The sequence below is a fragment of the Metopolophium dirhodum genome, chromosome 8 (assembly GCF_019925205.1).
Source record: "Metopolophium dirhodum isolate CAU chromosome 8, ASM1992520v1, whole genome shotgun sequence".
Lineage (NCBI taxonomy): Eukaryota > Metazoa > Arthropoda > Insecta > Hemiptera > Aphididae > Metopolophium > Metopolophium dirhodum.
The window spans coordinates 30,800,931-30,828,759 of NC_083567.1; the positions used below are offsets into that span (position 1 = coordinate 30,800,931).

The window sequence follows — 27,829 nt, forward strand, 5'->3', positions numbered from 1 at the left end:
ATGTATTTGAAAATAAAAAAAAAAAAATACAAAATATTTACCGGACCACTATAAGATTAAACTCATATACTTGGGAGCTTGTATTTTTTTTCGAACGGCTAAACATATGAGTATGAGAATACAAAAAATAGGTGAGGATTAACGCCCCGATGCCCCCTTCCCCTTTCCAAATGATTCCCCGGCGAACCGACTTGGCATCAGGTATATTTAGGTGGGTGATCACTGATAAAACGATCAGAGGGCAAAGTGTAAAATTAAAATTAAGCCCATCACACGCGTGGCTCGCGCTATGGCTATCCAATTTCAGAGCACAAACACGATCGAAAAATATAATATTAATTGTGCGTAATATATATTATTATGATGATATTGTGGTCGTAATCTGACGTTTTCTCGGGATTAATTATTAAACCCCGCCGATAGGTCATGTGGTGTTTTCCGTTTGCGGCGGAAATCGGAGAAGCCCGGCGTCAAAGCGTCTGTCACGCGAGTTCGAATCGTCCACAGCGTATATATTTACGGTCGAACGGATATGATGATATACGACCCCAGATGGGTTCCTTGTTGACCCGCTTCGCACATACCTAATCATCTGGACTTGAGTGTACGTTTTAGAACACAAAGGTTTCAGAAAACGTAAAGGTATATAGGTATAACTTTTATAGTATACGAACAAAGTGTCATTTATTGCTGAACGTTGTCGAAAACTCAAAATACAACAGTCGTAAAAAAATATTAATATCTGCAATAGAGTATGGGTAATGAAAAAAATATGAAAAACTATGTGCCTATACGCTATAACGCGAATTAATTAACTTATGATAGCCATTGTTAAATGTGTTAAAATATAAATTACGTTTCACTCATGAATTGTTAAGATATTCAACTACACGCTGTTTAGAAAACTTGACATTCCAAAAATTAACGTTTTAAAACATAGGCCCCTACAGTTCTAAGAAACACATCCACCTAATGATCTGACCGTCAACAATATTACAATAGCAATAATTTAAATAGTGTCAAGAAGGTTCTTACCTTGAATTCTAGAGGTAATACCTACTTAGATTTGTACATAACTGGTAAAAATAGGTAGGTACTCATCACTACCTATCGTAAATATTCGTAATAAATAATAGTCCTATAATATTTATATTTATTTATATTTTTTTCGAATGATTCATGATATTTTACGTATTCTCAATTTCCATCGCCGAACATTAATTATAAAATATAATATCGATACGCATATCGTACAATGGCGAATCAGGAGTCTGATCAGAAAGCATATTCACCTATTTCGAAAAATATTAAAGTTACGCGCAAATATTATTATATTATATAAAAGTTACGCGAATAGTTTACATTTCCCTTATTATTTGGATATTTTATATTAATATATTTTTGTTCGTCAATCCGTCGACAATATCGCGACTCATATATATATTTTTTTTATTTCATAGTCTGAATATGAATACTATTCTAAAAAAGGAATTTAATAAAGGTATGAAACATAATATTATAATATCATGATATAGAATATTGAACTTTTAGTTTTTAAAGCGTTCAAACTTTAAACGATACCGTGCGATATTAATAAATATTAAGCACCGTTAATACTTATCCAAGCGATTTTACGACTACGCGTTATGACTACAGTGACCTTCGATCTTTGGATTTCCTCGGTGAAATCGATCCATTTCGCGAACTGTCCGAACCTAGTCGAGTACGGTGCGAGTGAGTTTCAGCCGCTGTCGTTGTTGTATTACCTATAACTATTACCGCGGTAATGATTATTATTATTATCATGGCCACAGCCGAATCGAAGGGCCCTATAGCGACCACAGACATCTATATAGTACTAGATAGCGAACTCCCACCGTGAATTGAAGCATCAAGTTCGGGGAGAAATTGCACGGTATTTCATGTGACAAATATAAGATTAAATACGATTTATTTTGTATTGTATTTTATTATTTCTAAACCTGTAGTTTTAAAAACAAAAAAAAATATTTTATATATTAAGTCATTTTACATTTACTATTTTATTTTACCATTAAAAACGATGTTGTTCCCATTACATTTTGTATAATGAATGAAATGTTTGGCCCCCCGAGAAAATGGCGGCCGTTGACAGGTGAGCTTCACTTGATAACAATGTAAATTATATAGGAGTACCTTATCTAGTTAGTACATATATATACCTGTGATAGCGACAGATACGGTGGTCTAATCTTATAATATTACACGACAGTTTCGAACATTGATTTCATACTGTAAAGAGTGTCTTCAGACATCACACGACGAAATGAACGCACATCACGGTAAAGCCAAACGCTCCGCCGAAAATCTCGAAGAAAAACGCAATACAATTTAGTACATTGTGTGGCCATGGCGGGAAGTGAGCTGCCTCTGCGTTAATCGATCACGCCATCACGGCAAAGGTAATGCAGGCTAGAATCTATCTGTACGCAACGACCAGACTATTCTACGAAAACAATATTTCATGAAAGAAACGATTCGGTTTTATTTATTTTAAGCGTCATGCACGGAGGTTATAATATTATGCATAGAAGATGTAACCAACATTTCATGTTTTGTAAGGACCGTGGTATAGATTTCAGTATGAATAATAATTATCATATTAATATTAAAATAAAATAAGAATAAAAAAATGTAATCACGGCAAAGGCACCTCCTAATCAAAGATTAGAATGCATTATGCAACAACCAAATTATTGTACGAGAACAATTTCATGAAAGAAAAATGTTTGCGCGTCGTGCAAGGAGGTTGTAACATGAATATATAAGATGTAACCAAAAGTGTATGTCTTGTAAGGACTGTGGTATATCTTTTAGTGTATGGTTGTGCAGACGACACGCGTGATATTATATTGTGCGCTCAGTACTTTTTGGGATTCACATTTTACCGTCCGCTGCACGCTGGACGGAAAAAGGTCGCTTTCCAACGCTTCAGTCATGATCTAAAACTAAACTTTCGGTGTTGGTGTGACGAAAAATAATATTCAGACTTAACAATATTAAAATACAAAACTACCTATACTGTGACTTTGGCCGCGATCCTCGAATTTTCGCGGTGTAATCGGTCCGTGGCGCGAACTGTCTATGTCTGCAGCACCAAGTCGAGTATACTATTACCGTGGTAACGGTTATTATCATCACGGCCGCCGAACCGGAGGGCCCGAGCGACGGATACGGCGGTTTTATCTTATTACGACAGTTTCGCATCAGCCATAATGATATCATATCGTACGGATGCAACGGTACGTACATAGTATTATATTATTATTATTGCAATGTTATTATAATGTGCGATTTAACGGGTAAACAGTGTGCGCACCGCGAATTAGAATACCTGCGACCGATAATAATAATATCTATTATAATGTTCAATGGCGTAATGTGCGCTCGTACCTACCTTACCTATTGTTTACAGTGTCGAGACGATGTCACATTAGTATGATACGTTTTACAGTATAGCTATCGCAGCCGGATTTTCACATTGGCGCCAAACAACGGACGAGGTTTTTGTGGTCGGGTAAAGCAAAAAAAAAAGAAAAAAATTATTTCTTCGACGTACATTATTATTATTATTATTTTTTTTTTCGTGCCCTGATAAAATATTTTCTTGCGCTCTCTCCGGCTTACAATTCTTTTCCGCGCTGTTCATGGCCTGTTGTTTCAAATCACAGTCATTCGCCATTCAGCGAGAGAAAATGAACCGTATACTCAATCTAGGGAATGCATCCACGCACGCTTTCATCGGGCGATATAATGGCTTTGTTTTGTATATCACTTATAATTATAATTGTGAAAAAATACTATAGTTTATAAAACAACTTTACCTTTAAAAATAATAATAATAATAATAATAATAATAATAATAATAATAATAATAACGGTAAATAAACCGAGGTCGGATAAATCGCAATCCTCTGGATTACGTTAATAATAAAAATATTATGTATTTTAATATCGTGAAGTCAGATTATTATTTATTTCACGTTTTTACGAGATTCTGAGCGATTGGTTTTACAATTGTGCAAGTTTTTTTATTATTTATTATTTTTTCATTTTTTTCATTGTGTGTCTGAAGACATTTTTTACATTGTTTAGAATGCTCTGATCTTAAACTCTGATGGTGGTTTCAAGTAGAAAATTGGATTAAGTTGGTATACTTTAAGGGGTCAAAGGTAAAAGTTAAGATAGTTCTTTTCAAAACAACCGAGGAAAAACCAAAAAAAAACCAAGAGAAAGTCACTTTTATGTATTACAGTAGGTTGTGTGTATCAAGTGTACAATGTAGATCATCATTGGACTGATAACTGCGTAAATTGTAATGTGTTTAATTTGAATTCAATAATAAAATATAATATCTTTGTTTGCGATGGAAAACGATATTGTTAGAGATCTATAGCAGCACTTGGCATCCATTACTGAATACTTATATTATATTATATTATGTATAAGCAGGCGCGGACTGGTAAAATAGGGCACGGGATGCTACACAATTTAAAGGGTAAATAACATAAATTGTTGGGGCGAATTTAATACATGTAGATTATTTATAAAATATTAATATATTTTATTTTGTTTTGAAAAAATATTGAATATACGTTAAACACGTAAATAAGTACCAAGTTACAACAAACTTTCAATCAAAGTTGTACAATATTATAGATTACTAGTAATCGTAAGTTGGTAACAATCTGCTGTTCATTAGGTGTCTAGAGTCTTTAAATATATAATAAATAATATTAGGCAAATATATTTTTGGGCAAGGGATGCTGTAGCATCCCAGCATCCCAGCCAGTCCGCGCCTGTGTATAAGTACTTAATACTTATATTGATACGGGTAATTTGTTTTTCTAATTATTGTATATTATAATTTTCGTTATTTTTTTATTATTCAAAAACATTTAACTATTACTCAAAATTATCGTTTTATATTCACAATGATTTTTTTTTAAACTAGGAATATTATATTACGTTTAGACATTTGACATTTAAAATTTGTTTTTCCATAAATGTCGATAAAATTAGGTATATTCGGTCGAAAAGTTTAAAAATTGAATACAAGAACCCATATAAGTTAAAAATATTTATATTAGTTTTGAGCTATTTACGCCACGAACCAATTACCACCGTTCTAAGTCACCCATACGTTGTTATTGACTTTTTAGTTTTTAACAGTAGTAAAATTAAATTAAATAATAGTCTAATAACTAATAAGTCATAATTGTATTGAAAATACGATGTGTTTTTGGCCATAATTAGTTCAACCTACCGCTTTACCCATAGAAAAATAAATGACTAATAAAAACACTAAGAATTTAGAAATATTGGCAGACGGTATCCACTCTGAATCGTTTTATTCACATGCAATGATTTATTACTGAATTCAAATTGACCAAATCCATTACAGTAGCCTATTGGCTATTATATGACGACATACAGATACATTTGACACCTACAACTATAAAATAGAACGATTTTTTTTTAATATAGATGGGTATTTTTAATTAGCACGGTATATTAATACAATTATTCAAGAGAGTAGTAACTATCAAAAAACAAGAAAGTACGAGAAAGCTTTTTAAAGTTCCATATTTCTAATAAATAAAATCTAATTTTATTACAATGTCACATTTTTGAAATTATTATTGTCAGTATTAATAGATTTTAATAAAAACAATTGAACCCATATATAGTTTTTATAATTTACACTGGACTATTAGTTTCACTTGGAACTATTTTTCAACTATGATGGTTAATCAAATTTGTTTTTAATTTCTCTATCATTCATTCAGATCCAGTTGAATGAATTAAGATGTCTGCGTCTATCTTCATTAATTGTTTACTGTAATACTGTTTACAACTTATAAGCAGTACGGTAATTCTTATTATAATATCTCTGTATAAACTTTAGGTACTTGTAATATTATAGTTTACTAATTTTGTTATTCGTCACACACTTGGTCGTACAATAAATTTCAAAAGTTTGATCGAGTTTGTATGTATACTTTATAACACTTAAAACTCGACTTAAAACATTTCCATCATTTTAGAATTCATTTCATTAATGAACTGTATTTACAAATTATTTTTGATTAAATTTCAGTTAAACTTAAACGTGTTTGAAAATAATTTAATCACTCAAATTTAAATTATGTATGTATGTAAAAAATATTAAGATAATTTTATTTGAATAAAACTGCATTCTGCGTAGTAAACATGTTGAATAATAAAACAAAGTTTAAACATAATAATATTATATCTATGCTGTTAAGTATTTAAAAATATGAATTCCCCAGCCACACATAAACCAAGGTTACAAAAGTTATGGTTAAACAGCGTGAACAAAGCATAACTAGACCAGAATTTTTAGAAATATGGACACTACGGAGAAAATTATTAGAAATTTAGGTGCGCTCATTTTGATGAACGAGACATTATAGAATACAATTATTATATTTACGAATCGCAATAATATAGTGGATGGGTTGCTAATTTAATGCTGTTTACAATTTTTGTGTATTTCAATTTGCCCGTATCCTTATAGTTAATAGTAAGAGAAGTACAGGGCCTATAATGACTTGGGTCTTATTTTCGGAAAAAAAATAGGAAAATAGATTTAATTGCTTATAAATATATTATTTCATAGCAGTTGAAATTCTCGTATTTCACGATGAAATAAAAAAAATTTTCAGAAATAAAGTAGCAATATGCTTATAATATGTAACTAATAAATAAATTTCTATTGCAGTCAATAATATTATATAATAGTTTAAAACAAAAGAGTACGTTAAGTAATACTTTCAGAAAACCCAAGAGCGCTTCTTTTGTTCCACCCACTGCTTATAGCCATAATATGTTTCTCGGAGATATATTATAGTACGTAATGTCCATACTAAAATCCAGTGGCCATAACTTTTTTGTTGTAATTCATAGACTACATAATTGTTTGGCTTCTACCGAAAGATGAAAAATTCTTCTAAAGCTCATACATTTGGACTCAATTATTATAATATTATTATAAACAATAAAAAAAAAACTGTGTAATTGAAGGACACGCCTTGTTAATATGATATCTATGATAAGCTTCGTAATTATTTGTGTAAGCCCTAATTTGTTTTTGTATTTTGTATTGGTCGTATTTGTCTATTCGTTAGTTACAAAATGTTTTATAATATAAAACGACTAAATAGTAAATACATTAAATTACATATTTCAAATTTATATACGTACCACAGAGTTTCGTGAGGATATTAAAAACAGGTTTATTGCTGTTTTACCTATAAACTAAAAAAATGATTTAAAATCATGAGATTAATGAAAGTAAAATGTTGAAAGGTCAAAATGTTCAGGAAATTAAATTCTATAAAGTGGATACCTTCAATTATTTAAAAAATTAAAAATTAAAATAAATTTTTTAACTTTTTTACCAAAAAATTTAATTAAATTAAAAAAATATATATATGTAGTCCTTGTTTCTGTCAGTCTAATACAAATAATAGATTTATGATAAATTTATTATCACAGAAGATGGGTAAATCCTCGCGAGACACCCTGTATATTATATAATATGAACAATGGAGGAGATTCCTTAATAATTGTAATTATTAAACTTGCTTATCCAGCCCGGCATCTTTTAAGAAGGGAACGAGGTCGTTAAAAATATCTAGGTCTATGGTTTCATAATGGTTTGAGTTTAATTTGTGTTTGTTGATTTCAAGACTATGATATTATTCTTTAAACAAAGTTCGTTTGGGAAAAAAATTACAGAATATCATATTAAAAAGTACTTTAATGCTTCGATTGTTAACTTTGATAGGTAACTATCAATTACAATTGGTAAGTTTTAGATTCTTAGAAGAGCGATGGACCAATTTATTTATCAATGCTGTGTGATTTTGTTGTGTCTGAAATAAATATTATAGAAACAGTAGTTTTTTTTTTGTTTAAAGCAATTAAAAGTATCGAAAATACATATAACCACAATTATTTTTCATAAGTGTGTGAAGTTAGAACTTTGACAAAAGTCTTAAATACCATGAAAAATAATTATAAACTATTTTATTGTTAACAGTTTGTTTTCTTCTTATACCTAAGGCTTGAAAATTTAGTTCAAGATTTCTCATAAGTTTTTCATTTCATCGACCTACAAAGCTCAAAATACATGTTCACAATTGTGTTTTCAGACATTTAAATTTCAAGTTTTCACAAAACTGGATATTTAAACAAAAAATAACGATGTGTACCTATAGTTATTTTGTTTTACTCATAAAAACTATGATAAGTACTTAATAATTAATAACACTGTGATATTTCATAAAGTTACAACAGATTATTTTGTATTCTTGTAAGCAATTGATCATACTAAATATTGAGTCATGTGTTTAGTTCTGATTAATTAAGTCAAATTGTATTGAAAAGATTTAGCAGATGGTGAACCTAAAATTTGTTTAAAACTGTCATGATAAGATTATATAAAAACTTTGGCGTTTCTTATTTACATAAGCTTCTTATAAGAAGAAGTTTAAAATTGTGTTTATTTTTGTATCGGGTTTCAAATATCCGTCATCTTTAATTATAATTTTGTAGCATTACAAACAATACAAATGCAAGGAACATCCAAAGACTTTACGAAAAATTTTGTATACAATTTAAAGAGCCAAAAGTTGTAGAAGTTTATTTAATATTATGTATAAAACAGCCGCGTATTAAGAAAATAAACGTAGTTTTCGCGATTAATTTTTATACTCCTTTGAATACTATTAACTTAGTTTTTCTCTTTTAGGAATTATAAAAATTTACATATTATTATTAAACGTTTCTCCATCTTAAAAGTATTATTTTTTTTTTGTTTTTATGGAATACCTACGCTTTATAATACAATTTTTCCATTGTGTCCATTACCGTATAAACATTTTTATTACGTATCACAATAATATCATGTTATAATAATATACAAGTCACGAGTTACGCAAGCCATATATTTCATTTTGAATATGATAAATTATTTTAAATTGCATAAATTGTTATAAATACCAAACGGTGTGTACTAAAATAATACTATAACACTTTAAACTGTTCATACCATTCGTTATAAATTAAAATGATAAAATATACATATTTATATAGAGCACAAATTCTATACTAGACTATATTATTATTATATAGTGGGGGCAAAAAAAAAAACCAAACAGCATTCGAACATAAATCAGTCTGTTCGTAAAAGCGTCTAGTATATGGGAAAAAGTTAATTCAGAAAAAGAGGCCCCCAAAACGTAGGTGGAATCATGCAGCCGTGTCGTTTTTATTTATGTTTCACTGTACGGAGTCCATTCGATATAATATATATTATGTGTATGTGTGGCAGTGTACCGACAGTTGTAATAGATATCATGTTGCCGTATTATTATCCGGCCTGATATTAGTTTTGGGATGCGAATGGATCGAAACGGAAAGGGGAGAGAGAATCGCAGGTCTCGGATCCCTTACTAGGTCACGTCGCCGGCGAATAACGCCCCGCGTAGACAATATATAGATGTATACATTTTTTATTCGCACAGTTTAGGGGGCGAAAAAAATAAAAGCCGAGGTACGACATAATAATAATATAATATGTATAGACTCGTCACGTCGTCGGTCACACGTCGTCGAGAGGGTGTCGTTTTTGAGGTCGTTTCGTTTCTGAGTTCTCACGCACATGCGTTTTCCGCCGCCGCCGCAGCACCACACGAACGTATATTATATCATAGCGGAATCGTGGGCTCTATCGTCCCATCCCCCTCGAATCGTATATTTTGAGTATTCGACCGATACACTAATTTATTACCGAATCGTAATAATAATTATAATAATAATATGTTAACATTATTATGTTATGCGCTGTACACACAATACTATGTGTATACCTTATAAGTTATAATATACATACGTTGTATTATTTAGGCACGCCGCACGAACCAAAAGTATTTATCGTATAGGACCCACCTCGGGAAATGCTGTGCTCGTACGGCCACGATTACTGTACACACGGTCGTTGCAGCGATGGCATCTTGAACTCGCGGCAAAATTATTGTACGCATACACACGCGAATAGGTATAATGATAATAATATAATTATATTACACGCGAATTATTTTAATAATAATATATTACGACCGTATCGTTGTGGTATTTGCTGTATTCGCGGTGCGCTCACACACACGGACGTAATAATAACAATATTATATATGCATGAAAAATATAACATTAGGGTCGTTTATATGCGCGGGCGCTCGCGTATTATTACAATATTTACCGTAGGCAACCTGACCTACCTATACCCATAATACGAATATTGTATGGCAAACGAGTTTCGGTCCGTCTGCAAACGCGGCCAATAAGGCATATGTAACGCCGAAATCGCCAACACCGCTACCGCATTCTATATATGCGCTCACACACACTCAAACACATGTATGCATGTATAATGTTATACTCACATACATAGCAAAGGTATGCAAACACGATAATAATAATAATAATATTATTATAACGCTTTAGCGGTGCGCTGCTGAGGAGGCGCGGGTGGCGGGGGCGGCGATGGGGGTTATCGTTGGTTCAAAAATGACTAACAGGCTACAACGACCCCCCCCCCCCCTTTCTTACCTTTCCCCACCACTGGAACCGAGTCCGCGAGACGAGGAGTGGCGGACGACGACGACGACGAGACGACGATACGAAGGGGTTGGCGGTATATATGGATAACGGCCGTTCTCACAGGTGGCCATTTCGACCCTTTCGCTCGGATCTCGCCGCCATACTCTCCGTCGTCGTACTTGCACTCACACGCACACACACACGCTTTATATAGCGTTTCGGGCCGCCGCCATAAAGCACGCGGTACGTGTTAAAGCTCGGTTACCCGGTCGATACATTGTATTATATATCCCGCGCGTTATATTCGGCGGTGCAAATCCCGTAAGGGTTGTTGCAGCGCCGCCGGGAGGGTGGCGGCGATATATTATTATTATATATACATATACGCGCGGTCAGACGTGGTCCGCGGACGGGCGCCGTGCGTTTTTACACAACCCCCGTCCTACCCCCCCCCCCCCCCAACCCCTGGCACATCGTTCGCCGTATTTAGATATATATATATAGGGTATATATGGGTACCTGCGGAAACGGGCCGTGCCGAAAATCGCATGTACCTATACCAGCAGCAGCTCATGTCATAATATAAACACGTACCTATATATATGCGCCCATGTACATATATTATACGGATATACGTGGATGTAATATACATATATATATAATATATATCAATAATGTATATACGTATACGTATATAATAGGTACGCATCATAATATTATATACCTACCCATTATACCGCCGCCCGCGTGTGTTTTTCGATTCGTTTTGCGTTTCGTATGTGCCACGAGTGGCGGTCATGTATTATGCGCAGTGCCATTATACCTGTCCGACTACCGCGATGTACCGCATATACCGTATATTATTATTATACATCGCGAGCATTATACCTGCAGAACTTCCTGTATGCACGGCGGCGGCGGTCGATGTACATGCGATGGTGATTCACCTCCACCGCGCTCGTCCCACCATTTCGATCCATTCATCATATGCGTTCGTACCAATTTTAACTGTCGTACGTTTTCGGCATAATATTATACGGTAGTGTATAAAAGGTACTTACATTTCATATTTTCATATGGCACTCAGAGCCCTCCGCTCGAAATAGTCCTTCGTACTAATTATTGTTACCAATGGATATTTTAACACTGATCAATGATTACTATATATTATGATATCGTATTCTTATATTTTTTAACGCGTAGGCATTAAAATATATTTACGATATAATTGTTCACTTAACACTGTCTAGGTATTCGTTCTGGCTATAGAACGATGTATAAAACTGCAAAATATAATGTGTTTAGCTTATAAGAGTGCAGTGGCAGAAGAAAAATGGTCTATACTTGTCAGTTTTGATTCACAGCGCGTTAAACGGGTTTAATAGACGTAATCAATCTATATAACGGTGTGCAGCCCTCGAAATGTTACACCATCGAGAATATAAGACTTGACTACACATTTTTATTTTTAGTTTGACGTGTTAAGAACCGAAAAACTACTTTTCCCGCAACAATTTTAATTACATTATCACCGCGGTAATCTTATTAGTCTTTTTCCTTTTTGACTAATATAATATAACAAAATATATTAAATTATTATAGTTAACGCAAAAATGTTGTTTCGAAAATGTATTTTAATAACACAAATTAATCGGATTTTAACATTATTGCATACCTACATGAAGTGTAAATAAAAAAGTATTGTATATTTTCGTTAAAGGAATTTAAAAACTTTGACTAACGAAATAAACCGGATAATGCCGCATTCATTAAGTTATTTTAGGTGTTGTAAATAAATGAACGTGTGAAAACTTATTGTAGGTACCCATTTTTTAGACAACATTCTTATAGTATGAATTTACACCAGAGCTGAATAATAGTTTATATAAGGTAAAAAAAATGTCTGAGTAAGGCACTCGAGTCATAAACTAAGTTAACTATTTGTGTTTACAAACATATTAAACTTGAAATAAAATTACTATATTATAATACTATTATAACTGAACCAAAAAATAATATTTATAGATACAATTCTTTCAAAGACCTTATCATACACATATAGTACGTAGTTGTACGTACCATATAAATAAACCCTTTTAATTTACATATGATTTTTGTAATACAAAAACAATTAGTCAAAACGTAAAAAAAATATCTATCTTGTATCAGTATTGTATTAAAAATAATTTAAATTTTTGTCATGCAAAAATAGGTATTTTTTTTATATTAGTTATTTTTGTCATAGTATTTACAAAAATTGTTTTATCTTTTTTGTTTAATCGTACACAATACATGAAAACTGAGTGGTCGAATCCAAAATGTATCGACTGTTAAAGCTTACCAATCGAAATATTATATTATTTATTTTTTCAGAATTTACAAAAAAACAATATAAAGCATTCATGCAATTTTACTACACAGTAGATATTATAAATGTTTGAAATACATTCATTTTTACATGATGAATTCAACCGCACACAATTTATTTTTAATGAGCAAATTAAATTATTATTTTCATAATCGACCAACTCTTCAAATACATTTATTAGGCAATATAATGTAAAACGTGTTTAATGTTAACAAGAAGAGTTATAATATTTTCTTGATTTTCAATCCAGTAAGTATGATAATTAGAAGAAAAAATAGTAATAATGTAATTCAGTAATAAAGAGTTGGTGGCCGGCGGGTATTCAAGTTAAGTTTAATATAAGATATTAACCAAATAGGTCCGTATCATTTCCAAGTATTACAATGATATGAATCCAGAGAAACGTCAGTGTTTAACCCCAAAAAGCCTAAATTTTTAAACTTTTTTCATAAACTACTAGAGTTAGAAAGATGGTCGGTAGCTCATTAGGCGTGTCAAGTATATTCAAAATGTGAAATTTTAAAATGTAATAAAAAATAATTTCCTTTTTAATCGTCAACAAAATTAGTCAATTTTTGATAATTATATCTTTAGCAACGTAGATCTCCGAAATCTGAGAACGAATTTTGTTGTTTAGGGTCTTGTTAGAATCGCATTTGCTAGGAGATGTGAAGAGATTCAGCCCTTTATCTTTAATAGTTATCTACTCTGTACTCTGGAAATTTACATAACTCGGTGGTATTTATTTGCCACCTATAGTATTAAATTCTTAGGTAATAATAATAATAATGATAATAATATTGTAGTTGAATTAAGACGTAAAATAAGAGCTCTAAATTAATTCATAGTGAACAATAAAACGTGAGACATAACAACCTACTTAAATTGTGTGTTTGATTTTTATCAAGAAACCCTTGGTATGACTTATTCTTATAATAGCAGATTAAAGGATTTCCTAGAGTTTATTTTCATTTGTACACATCTTGCTGAGTATAACAACGTATTTGAGATAACGTTTGCTTTATTATAAAGACTGAGTATTCAGTATATACAACACATTAATAAAAATTGTATCAGCTTAATTCAAAAACTATTACACCGACAGTTAAATGTTGTGAATATTATATAATTTTGTTATTCAAATAAAATCTTTTTAAAACAATACTATTTCATTGATTTATTGAATTATTTTGATAACCATATTTAAAAATGTTGTGAATACTATTATCAATTATAGCAGTGTTATTTTCATAAGCTATATACTTAATTTTAATAAAATAACATTTATTGTTTCAAAAAAATATTGCATTTTTACAACACGGACGTCCGTGTCTCTAAACATAGCATATTCTTATACATATATTATAGGTATAGTCTTAAAAATAAACAGATTTTGATGTTTGTATGTAATCAAAGTACGCGAGCAAAGCAATGGCTTCAAATATGACTTATAATTAATTGTGTTTATGATTATTGGACTTGTGAAAGTTTTGCACCTGTTGAAATTTAATGGAATCACAACAATGGGTTTACGGCATATACCCATTTACAATTTGGTGAATTAGGGTAACTTTGTGAAAAAAATACAAATACGCACGTACATCATAGGTGCAACTAAGAATATTTTTCTGGGGGTTGGGGGACTAAAATTGTATCAACAGCACAAACTCCTATAATTATTATTTCTAACTAAAATATGATTAAAAAACGGGGGGGATAAAAGTGAGGGGGCTGAAGTCCCCCCAATCCCCCTCCCCTTATCGCGTTTATGATATTAAGATATAAGGCATGAAGTTATGTTAAAAATATCTCTATATAAAATAAAAATCAACTTTTCCGGTTAACAGTTGAGTAAAGCATTAGGTAGTGATTTTTTTGTCCTTAAATTATAATCATTAGTCAATTAATTCTATTAAATCTTAGCCAAATCCCATGTTTTGGCATCAATGTTAAAACTTTATTAGCATATTTTAGTGGAATTTCTGTTTTTTCACATGGAAATACTTCAAATTTGGTTAATATTTCAACAAAAGCCAATTTCATTTCCATCTCTGCGAAACGTTTTCCTAGAAATTTAAAAATATATATAATATTATTGAATTTAAATTATCCTATAAAAAAATATATTATATACCTACCTATACACATTCGAGGTCCGTCGCCAAATGGAAAATAAATGCCACTTGGCCGTTTTGCTTTTTCTTCAGCTGAAAATCTTTCAGGAATAAACTTTTCAGGGTCCGTGTAATACTTACTATCGTAATGCATTGCATAAATTGGAATTATTATTTTTTGGCCCTTTTCAATTATTAAAGAATCGTTGGGTATTCTATATGTTTGTGATGCTTTTCTAAACAAAGCAACCAGTGGAGGGTACTTACGGAGCGTTTCTAAAAAAAATAATCATCATATAATAATATATTCTAGTAGGTACCTATTTTGATATAATTGTTTGATTATCTTTATTTACTATCGAACCCATATTTAAAAAATATTTTTAACCCAATCAGGTAATCGATCAAAAATATTGCAATTTTAATATTTATAAATATTATGAAATATGTAAAAATTAAATTTGATTATTTTCCAAATAGTAAAATTAGTGTGAATATCTGTTTTATTGTTTTAATTAAATATCAAAATAAAAAGATTAATGAGTAAGAACTGAAGAGAGAAATAATGATTTTAAAAATTTGACAAAGTTTCAATAAACAGTAAATCGTGGCTTGGCTTGGCGCATTGCCAGCTACCAGTCACGCAATGTGACTGAGAGTAAGTAACATCCGCTGATACTATAGTTCCCGGATGGGTGACCACCTGAGTTCTTAGTACCAAAATCCATACCACACATACACGTGTTACTTAACTACTGTAACAACCTTACCATACCAACCCTACCAACCATAGTTAAAAAAAAAAAATAACGAAAATTAAAAAGTTGTTAATAATCTAAAATTACAATTAAACAAAAAATATTCTACCTCATTTAAGTTTTTAAAATCAATTAATATTACGAAATAGTATTATAAAACAAAATTTACCCGCTATAACCATATCCAAGTAATTAAGATCCATCAAAAATTCATGGTTGATTTGTCCGTCATTTTTGGACAGTTTTAGTTGAATCTCTTCGCGTGCTCTGTCTTGAATAGATTTATCTAATGCTAATTCATATAAAGAATAACTTACAGTAGTGGATACAGTTTCAAACCCGGCAGCAAACATCACAAAAGCATTTGCTACAATTTGTGATTCAGTGAATTTTTCTAAAACAAAATTTTTGAATTTTAAACAACAATCGGTTATTTTAATTTTAAATGTATAAATATCTCACCATGTTTAGGTAAATTGGTATTCAAAACTAAATCATTTCTTGCTTGCATTAAACATTGAACGAAGTCATTTCTGACTATTTTGTTTTCAAGTCTATACGTCATTGTTTCTTTAAACACCGCGTGAAAAAAGTCAGTGGCAGCCGTTGGAAAATCTTTCACTCTTACGACTTTCAAAAGTGCAGGAGTAATCATCAAACACAATTCTCTGAAAAGAGTCCTTAGTGAAGGTGTGAATATCGATTTGCCATACTTACGAAATGGGGATTCGTCGTCATTTATGGCGTTCAACTTGAGCCCAAAAGCGCAAGTGCCGATGACGTCGGTCGAATACTTTCCCAGGATGTCCTTTACTTCTATTTCGTCGCCGTTTTTAACCATATCCATATCGATGTTTTTCATTAATTCGTCGCCGCACTCTTTGATCTGATCGTACATCGTCTTCAGCTTTCCCGACGTGAAGGCGGGGCTCAATTTGTTTCTTATTGTTTTCCATTGAGGATTTTCCATGAAGAACAGGTTGTTCGACAACGGATTGGCCGCAAAATCCGAGTAAATACCACGGTCGGGGAAAGACGAGAAGTCTTTTATCATCACATCGTTGACTATTTCTGGATCGCGAACCATTAAATAAGGCGTCCTCATCTGGAACAATCCTCCATATTTGCGACCGGCGAACTCGTAATAGATTTTGTTGTAAAATTCCAACGGATGTTCCTTTCCCAAGGCTATATTCAAAAAGTTTCCAAACAACGGAATCGGTTTAATGTAAGGCACGTTTAGCTTTTCCCATTTCTTGAAGGTCGACACGCAGAAATAATAAGCGATCGTAACTATTATTGTACATGGCGTAATGACATTTATCCACCAATTGGCGGTGAACATGGCACGAGATCGTTTGCGCGAAACACAACAAACACGGTACAGACACGAGTCAACACTGCCTTCCTTTTTAGGGCACACTAATGTAGTTGCGGTACGATTTAAGTGTAAATAAAGATAACATTCCGTTGGCTGTCTTCAGGTTATTATGGCATTATGACTGTCATGTTTGGAGGGGATATCTTGTTCTCCCACGGTATGGTTTCGAAATCACAGTAATTGTTGGTCAGTCTATAGTAATATGTGAAAACTTTAATTTTAATACATACGTATAATTGGTACCTATAATTGGTAATACATATAACTATTTAATATACCTACATACAATATACAAACAAAATTATTAACACGCCATAAGCGTTAAGGTACTTTACAAATAATAGTTTATATTTGTATTATATTATCTTATTTCAATAATTATATAAACGTCAAAAAGTACGATTATAAACCGGTTTACGTTATTGCGTTAGGTGAAAATAAACCTGTACTCTGTATAATGTTATAGTCTATATTTTTGAATAAATTGAGCCAATTATATCAGAGTTATTATTTAGTTCTATATCAACAGTTTAATCGTTCATCACACTATCAGAGTATCATATTATTAAGAGGACGTAAAACTAACATTTATTGTTGTCCCCGTCTTACAAGTGCGTAACATAGCAAATTTACGTTCAGCAGATCACGTTTAGTTTAGTTAGTTTAAAAATTAGAGTGAATTAAGTAATATACCTATCATGAAACTTTATTGTGAGCGCATTACCATCCGTGTTTGTATGTGTGTTTTTTTACGATAATTCAGTTTTTAAGTGAGTAATGACCATATTTAATTTACGCTATATTACATACTTAAAACTTTGTTTAAAGGTGGTATTTCCCTAATTTTTGATTTTCCCCAATTATTAAAAAAATTAGTTACTTGGATTTTTATACTTTTGACCCACCCACCCTCAAAAAAAAAATTTACAACTAGAATCGCTTTTCTACCAGAAAAGAAATTGAAGTTCAAAATCCAAGTACTTTCACTGCTTCAAAAGCTGCTGATGCCATAAAAAACACACATCATTGTAAAATCAATAAACTTATCTCTCCAATCAGTATCAAAAATTATAAGCCACATTCTGAAGCAATTACTTACTATAAAGTATTTAAGTTAATTAATTTTTTTATTTGCTTTACATAAACGTATAGATACTATTATACAATATACATGTTAACATGTTATAATATCAATTATCTTATTTCAAGCGACGTATTTTGCTTATTGCAACATAATATTATGCGTGTGTGCGAAATGACACTCATATTAGAATAGGTACTAATGACTTTATAGATCGATCAAGAAATATTTATAAAATTATTTTATGTATAAAATTGTATTTGGAAACATGAAAATTTGAAATATTAATAGTCTTATTAAATTAAGGAATTAATATATTACGGTATGTTATATTTTATATTAAACTGATATTTCTGAATAATCAGTTAACCTTACGCACACATATATATAAATCTCAGTTAAGTTCAGATAATTGCATTGAAGTAGAATAAACTTGAAAGTTTTAAAACAAGTAGAGACAAATAAATATAAATACCACTCAGCAACGAGAAGTATGTGTATTATATGCTCTATACTTTAATATTTTTTAAAATGAAGCAATCCTTATTTTCTGTATTATTATTTATTGTGATTCAACATTTATCAATTACCTATCAATAACTTATAAGTTAGAACTACGTCACAAATAATTAGGCTTGGTTATTACCACGTATAACTGGTACCTTGCGTTTTGGTATACCTAATTAATCATCGTCCGTGACCTTGGTTATTGCAGATTTTCTTAATAAAATGGCTGTGTTGCTGCCACAGAGTAATAAGAATTGCCGAGAAAATTAACAAGTTAAATGCTATAAAAATGACCTGTGAAAAATTTAAATATAGAAACAATATTATAGGTAACAGTAAGTTATTGATAATTTATTTTTTTGTAAAGTTTGGGAATTTGTAAACGGATATTACAGAAGGGCCTTTCAAAATAGGTTTTCGCTAGCAAAGTGATCGGCTTTTCGAAGTGTTGAATCTGATATTAGTGATTAAGTTTTACGCTTATCAATTCATTGCATATTTGTATCATTACATTGAGTTCATAAATTGGCATATAGCCTATAGTTTTATTTAGGAAAACCCCATTGATTATGAACGTGACAATATTATTATTAACATATTATTATGTTGTTGACATCCAAATGCGAGCCCTATGCAAGAGGTTCACGGAGTAGTTGTAGGTATCTTGTGATTGTGCAACTGCAACTGAGGCATTTTAGAAGCTGCATAGATATATCATAATCAAATACAATTACATTTTACAAATTATATTTACAATATAGAATATTTAATATAACACCACGCGTTTTTGACCGAACACAATAATCGAACACATTTACATAATTATTGTAAGTAAGTATTAGTTTCATCGATTCAAAAAATATTACATACCAACGACATTTTGTCAATATAATAATGATATTGTTTTTGAAACCGTTCACACGGTGATAATAATATACCATCGTCAAAAAACCGTGAAAAGACAGGTTATGCTTACGATTTCGGTACATTAAAATGCGCGAAAAAAGTGTGAGTTTGTGATAATGGAATATTATGAACGTTATAAATATTTGTAGTGTACGAACGCTAGTGATGGGCATGAAATCCGGATTTGAATCAAATCCTTATCAGGATTTGCCGAATCATTTGGATTATCCGGATTTATGGATTTGGTTTTTTGATATGATCTAGCGCAATACAACACTATATATTATAGTAATCAAAATGCGTCGAAAATAAGATATGATATTTAAAACATTTATTTGGAAATCAAATTTATTAGACTATGAAAATGGGTCGTTGAACGGAAAAATTGAATCAGATACCTAATATTGAAACTATTCGGAGTTTACGGATAATCTAAATATGCCCAATATTGATGGTCTTTCATAAATCCAAATATGCCGATATCACTAACAAACACTATATCAAGAGGTACCTGGTACACGGAGTAGTTGTATGCTTGTGCAGCTATTATAGCAGCATAGATACAAGTAACCAGCTGGAACGCTTTTAAATATTTAAATAATTCAAAATCCAATTAGAACACTTTTAAGTTACTTATGTATATTTAATAATAACAACACATGTTTTCACTGTTTTCAAAATATTGAACAGTTGAAAAACATTATTTCATTAATACATTATTTCGTGTTAATATTACACTCGCTAATCATGTTATACCATAGAACATTAATAATGTTCGATGGTTATATACTTAAATATTATGCTGCCGTTTGAAGTCAAATAACAAAATAATAAAATTATAGTTTTTGAAACCGTTCACACGGTGCTATAGTGATATTATTATTGTCGAAACCCCTATGCAAGACAAGTTATGCTTACGACGCGAAAAAAAAAGTGTGACGATAATATATGATTGTAATGGAATATTATGAACGCTGTAAACATCACAAACACTGTACACGATTTTCACGAGGTAGTTGCAGTGTATGTTTGTACAGCTATATTATAGCAGCATAGATACATGTAGCACGCGCAGTGCTTTTAAATATTTAAATAATTCAAAAATTCAGTTAAAACACATTCAAGTTACCCATGTGTATTTAATTTAATATTATCACATGTTTTTCACTATTTTCATATTACACTCTCTAATCATGTTATATGTATACTGCTGTTTGGAGTTAAATATCAAAATCAAAATATTATCATTTTGAAACCGTTCACACGGTGTTAGTAGTGATAACCGTGTGAATATCATCAAAACCCCCATGCGAGACAGGTGGCGCTTACGATGTGAGTATAGGTACACTAACACGCGCGAAAAAAAAAGTGTGACTATCTATATTATTATGATTGTAATGGAGTATTATGAATGCTGTAAACATCACGAACACTGTACACGATTTTCACGTGGTAGTTGTGTGCTTGTGCAACTATTTTAGCAGCATCATAGCGCCAATATTATGTAACACCCGGCGTGCGTTTGTGATCGATCGGACCGGTATAATGGTGGTAAGAAGGGGAAAATATAATAATAATAATGAAATCTCGATCGGTTTTCTATACTTATACGGCCGGAGGGTAAGAAGACGCCGGCAACGCACGGGCAAACTCCCAATCGGTCAAATAATTTTGCGTCACGTCCGTCGAATAAACCGTGTCCACTGTGTATATATAGTTGCGACCCAAACGGTTCGTGACAAACACCCAAAGGAATTCGGTGTGGGATTTTTTTTTTTCACGAGAAATGGACACGCTGAATACGCCGCGTATGTACATATATATATATATATATATAAATGTTGATTATGGCTAATGGATTTGTCGGGGCGACCGTATAATCTTACGGGTCGAACGGAATGAGACGTTTTTTTTTCCGCGCCCTGAATCGACCGACCGAGAATCTACAGCGGAGACGGTGGTGGTCGCTGGTGAAAACATTTTCCCGTCCCCGGTGTAGAGTATTTTCGAATACACACCCGACCCCGAATCGTATTTCGAAATAAGTTCGCTATGGCTAGGTATGGTACCCGAAACGTTGTTCACAAGTCCAAGCAATATGTATCGGACTGCGAAACTGGATATAGCTTCCCCGATGAAAAAAAAAAAATCGTAAAGCTTTTGCACCTACGGATGAGGACAGAATCGGTCTTATAATATCCAATATTATATATTGTATACCTACGCCACTGCTTGTTCCGGAATATTTTAGTTTAATTTAATAAATTGATCGTCAAAAATACTATATGCGTACTATTTCATCGACCGTTGTTCAGGCGATATTCACATCCAGTGATAATAATAATATTATGTATCGAAGACAGTATTTTATTTATTTATTGTCATCAATATTTTGATTTTTTTTCGATCGTCATCCGACATGACTTTTGTTTTAATACAATATTTTATTGTCAGGACTTGAATAATCTATTCGTCGATAATAATTGATAATAATTGTTTTAACAAGTATAACTTTCAATTAACTACTGCACTTGATATTTTAGTTGTACTTTCCAATTTCATCTCGAATATCATATATTACGGCACTCAAAAATGTTCGATATTTTTTATTTATATCTAGGGAATTTCCCAAGCCAGAAAATCTAATAAAACTCTGAGTATCATATTATATAGGTATGAGTCCGGGTAAGTTCTCAGCCTGGGTCCATAAAATGACCGTGTGCATGTATGATACTCAAGGTGTTCGTGACAAAATCGGCGGGGCAGTCATTAACGTGTTGATGTTGTTTTTATTTATTTTTTAATCCGCTATGTTGTAGTAGACATATTTACTATTAGGTATATTTTGTTTGGATCACGGCGGTTAGGTTAGGTTGATATGGCGGTGATATTTGGACCAATCGTTTTTTATTGGCACGTATCCAATGTCATAAAGAGGGCTATAATTATACGTCTTGTACAACACAGAGCAGGTATAACGTTGGGGCAAATCAAAAATAATACCATCTGGATCATTTCGTCTTCGAACTCGGTCGCAGGAGACGCGTATAGGTATCCGAATTATAGGTTACCTATTAGAATAATACGGTCTCTGTACGCTGCACCAGGTATACTTTTTCCATGTTAATAAGATTTATATTTATACATCATATACCAGATACCTATATATAACATAAAATATATAGAGTTTACGGACGCGCAGATAATGTACTCGAGATAAGTGCAACGAATATCCATACACAGTGACAGTATTCATGCCAGTCGGCTGTGCATATACACATAAGTACTTGAAACGCGTTATGCCATTTATTATTGACGCATTTCTCGTTTCGAATATGCGTACCGTTAAAGTTTTAACATTTTCACCCATCGGGACGTTTCTCTTCATTAAAACAAGACGTATATATATATATAATAATAATAATAATGTACTCGAAGAACTCGTTTGTATATTAACTATCGTCGAGGAGCCGCGGCAGCGGTGTCGTCACAGTTTCTCTATCTTATGGACAAATGACTGACTGTATAATATTTAGTTATCAATTAGCGTGTGTTTTAAAAACAATAATATTATATTATTACGTATTCGTATAATTGGGTACCAGATAATGAATAGTGGCTCACGATCGATCACTTACCTAAGTTATTTTATAATAATTAAGAAAACAAAATATAAATTCCCTAGATTGGAATCGAACTTACTAAACACTTACGTAACATACGTTTCAAAGATAATATATCGCAATAATATATATTAATAGTTTGTAATGTTTAAAAAAAAAAAAAATTATCATCGTAATTATAATTTCAATAACAATGATTTGTGCTTTGTTTTTATTAACATACATGATAATTAATGTACAGTAGGTATGCATCGAATAATATATTACCTATTTAGTTTTATTTTATTTAATCGTAAAATAATATCTCCAATAACAGAATTTTAATTGAATGTCTTGACGTAGGTATGTATTTTAATTCATTATTTATTAATTTTCTTCAATTCATGAAATAGCACTAATAAAATATTAATATAATAGATAGCTATTATTTTACTTACATTTTAATATACAATAATCAAGTCAGGAAAGTTTACTCTGCTAGAGTTTTAAATTCTCGGTTTTTAAACGTATTTGGATACAACACAATAAACTATAATACCTAAACGTTCTAAATGTATGTTTATAAATCTTATACCAAATTAAGTACAATTATGATAAATATTAGCCCGACAAACCAAACAGGATACTATGCAGGAACTATATACTAATTTAAGTACCTACCGGTATTATGTATAATTTGTAAAAAAAAACAAGTTAATTTGAACTGTTACTGACTGCTTAAAGTTTAGAAACAGAAACTTATGTTTTAGTTAGTAAATTTGTAATATTTTATTGACAAATTTTAAGCATGTACGGCTGGACAGCGGCTTGTTTCAAATCATATTATTGTTGTTCAGTTAGCATTATTTTAACTTAATAATGGTTTAATGGAAGATTTTTTACTACTCATTCCATTATATAAGTAGGTACCTAAAAAATATTTAATGTTTGATAGTAAAAAAAAAAAAAAATGGAAAATTGCCAAAGCAATAAACATCGTCAATAGGGTTAAATCACGTTTAATGCAACGTTCGTTTAGTATTGTATCTACCTATTAATGTATCGAAATATAATATGGATAATGGGTAAGATTACCCAACAAAACATTAATTTTGCTATACGTAACCATCTAATAAAACGCCCTCGTGTTGTAATTAATCTAAAACAGTTGGTTATAACTCATATAGAAGGTTAAACAGTGTATAGGATTTATGTCAGCATAACATAATTTACTACGTTTTCTAAAAATAGTAACACCACTCTGTTACTATAATACAGAGATTTAAGAATCTCGTTCACACAAATATTAGTTGCATCAGCAAAGAGGATTTTGTTGTTTATACCAAAATGGAAATAAATATTTACCTTTGTAGCTCCCTATAATAGTTTATTTTCAGAAAATGTCTTTTACAGATTCTCGTTTAGTTTTTATTTTTTTTTTCTGAAAATGGCAGATTGTTTGACTTTAAGTAATGCTCTATTATAGCACTCCGTGTTTATACATAATTATGTTCAAACTTAAGTAGTCTGCCTACTAGATACCTAGACGTTAATGAAATACAATTTTATGTATATTATAAATTTAATCTCATGTTTTTAGAAAAATGGCAATTCTATTACAGAAAATGTGATTTGTTATAAAAGTATAATACATTTTTTATTAAATCACGACTCGGGTATACATTGAAGTTATTTTTTTTTTTTGTATAACATTACTATACATTTCTACATTATTAAATAATGTATTTTTATTCGTATCTAACAAATGCTATTTTTCAAACTTTAAATAAGACTAATGACTTATTCCATAAGTTATATTTTTTTTAAGTTTTCTTAAGTGTATATTATTATATATCATAACAGGACTTTATTATTAATACTACTAAAAAAAAACCACTTTTATTTACCATAATTTATTATAGTTGATAAATACTTGTATAATTGTATAGAGTATTTTTGTTATAACTTATAGGTTAGGTAACCTACATTTTGCAAAGAAAAAATATGTGTAAAAAAACATGATTTCCTCAAAACTATACTAATTTTAACATAGAAAAATAGTTTATTTATTATAATTAATAGATTTTTCAAATATTAATATTTAATATTTTTATATTTTTAGGTGACAGTGTAAATTAAATTAAATATTAATTAAATGTTAAAAAAATCAGTATTATCCTTTATTTCATACCATATAATGTGATGTTTTGTCTTTTTTTTAAAACTATTACTTAACTGTAGACAAATAAATTGAGTTTAAAAACTGGTGTAAATTCAATCAACATTTATTTCAAAATATTATTGTAGCATTAATAGTTAACAGTAATTTAGGTAGAAACTTATTATAAACTTTGGATATAATATACATTTATATTATTTAATATCGATATGACATACCTATGAGTGATAACTTTTATACTTATGTCATCATACTAAATAAGGTCTATTATTTGGCCTTTAACTGAAACTCTAACCCATCAACCACAAGTATGCATACTACTAATAAATCAATACTTTATGGGGACAATGTATTAAAATTTCATAGCAGTCGTTGATCAATACATTCACAAATTATTAAATGCATTTGGAAATTCTATAAATTCATATTTCGTTCATTATTTTTTTTTAAATACCTACCTACCGATAAATTATTAAGTTTCTATTCAGAAATTGGAATGTTATGAATTTTAAAAATAAGTTTAACTATAGTTAATATAATGGGTAGCTACGTTTTTTTAAACCACACCGAGGCATTTATATTTAAACGGCCAGAGGTTTTTATAAATACAATATATAAAGGGTACACCTTGTATACCTTATACATGGTATCTAATAAATTATAAATAAAAATAAATCAATTATATTAAATCAAATTCTTTTTATTAATTAGGTAATTAATTTCTTTTATTTTTGTCCATTGGTTACAGATTTTTTTTTTAAATAAATTAAAATAATATTTGATTTACCAAGTGCTATAAATGTCCAATCCGCCACAGGCTATCTGCCCATCACGGTCGAATCAGTTCATAATGCGAGGACTACCGACGCAGATTTTCCCGTCATCAGAGGTATACTAAACCCGAGATATATCCAGGGGTATATACAAGTGAGGGGTTGTAGGGGACAGATAGGGCTTTTTTTTTAAATTTTATAAAATAGTCTTCTTAGCTTTAGGTAGAGCGTTACAAGGAAACATAAAAAAAAAATTAAATGAATTGTGTACTATAATTGTTTAATTCAGGGGCGTCATTTCAACTTTTTGAAAGCTATGCTAACAACTATAGGTAGGTAGGCCAAAAAAAAATTCAGCTGACCAATATAATAATTGTTACAAAAAATGTAACAAAATTTTCGCTACGCTCGAAAATTAGAATCTTTATATTTTCCATGTAATAATTTAATATTTCAATATATTATGAATATAGTACATCTATAATAATACTGAGTTTGTACTTAAATTATATTTAAACTCAAGTTTAATGTATGAATACGCCACTGGATACACCTATCAGTATATACAGTATTATATATTTTATAATTATCCATTTTTTTGCAGGCTGAAGTCAGATTATAAACCTAGCTAGTATAATTATATAATCAATTTATATATATACCTACCTACATTTAACTTCAGCATATATAATATATCTATAACTATACACGTTTGGAGTTATAGAGTTAGCTAACCTTTCCATAGAATAAATCACTTGAATAGTCAAAGTAATTCATACGATTTCAAGCGTTTGAATCACCTAATGTCTTGCGAGTTGTCAAGAAATTATTTTGCAGTTGCGTTGTATAGCATTATTTTAACACTTAAATGATAGTCTGTTGGTATACTTATGGACTTTGAAAAATATTAATTTTTTTAAATCAATACCTAATTAAGTTACAAAATCACAAAATTTTTGAACAAAAAAAAATAATATTTTTAGTAATTTTCATATTTTGAATCGACATTATTCTCTGAGAATTTTTATTTATAAAAATCGAATACTTAATCAATGCAGTTATTAGTTATTATTACATACTTTTTTTTAAAACAATTATAGATGGGCAGAGTGGACTAACACAGGAGGGGTATCTCGCAGAGTCCCACAAGACGTTCCATCTGAACTTTTCCTCTCATCTAAACTTTCGAACGATCGTTCAGTGATAAATTAATCACTATTATACAAATGGGTGTTGTGGAGATAAATGATAATCGGTTTTCCGAGTATCACAAATATATTATTGTCTTTAAATACACGATAATCGAATATCTGCTGCGCAGTTCGCTATAAAACCAAACCGTTTACATTTCGAAAATTAATCCGTTGTATACGACGAATGCGATTTACTCGTTTAATGGCGTGAAAAAGTATTATAATATTCTCTACTTTTTTTTTGTTTCTCGTCTCGAATTAGGCAAAAAGAGACGTTGGTATAATACGTTTGTATTTTT

At 30.8% G+C, this 27,829-nt stretch overlaps 2 protein-coding genes across 4 annotated transcripts in view; one reads left to right on the top strand and one right to left on the bottom strand.

Moving 5' to 3' along the window:
* Positions 1-27,829, top strand: part of LOC132950081 (voltage-dependent T-type calcium channel subunit alpha-1H-like) — a 311,428-nt gene that overhangs the window by 51,609 nt on the left and 231,990 nt on the right. The window lies entirely within an intron of this gene.
* On the bottom strand, positions 12,283-17,342 carry LOC132950086 (probable cytochrome P450 6a13). Its single transcript, XM_061021308.1, has 4 exons — positions 16,371-17,342; positions 16,078-16,302; positions 15,175-15,426; positions 12,283-15,102 (listed from the first exon to the last, which is right to left on the bottom strand). Exons 1-4 carry the CDS (start codon positions 17,251-17,253, stop codon positions 14,936-14,938), a joined length of 1,527 nt encoding a protein of 508 aa, XP_060877291.1. The 5' UTR covers positions 17,254-17,342; the 3' UTR covers positions 12,283-14,935.

Excerpts from the sequence above, each read along its gene's own strand:
- LOC132950086 (XM_061021308.1), bottom strand. The coding sequence starts at position 17,253 with ATGTTCACCGCCAATTGGTGGATAAATGTCATTACGCCATGTACAATA. Across the intron at positions 16,303-16,370 it reads TACCAATTTACCTAAACATG|AAAAATTCACTGAATCACAA; the intron begins GTGAGATATTTA and ends ATTTTGTTTTAG. Across the intron at positions 15,427-16,077 it reads CTTGGATATGGTTATAGCGG|AAACGCTCCGTAAGTACCCT; the intron begins GTAAATTTTGTT and ends TATTTTTTTTAG.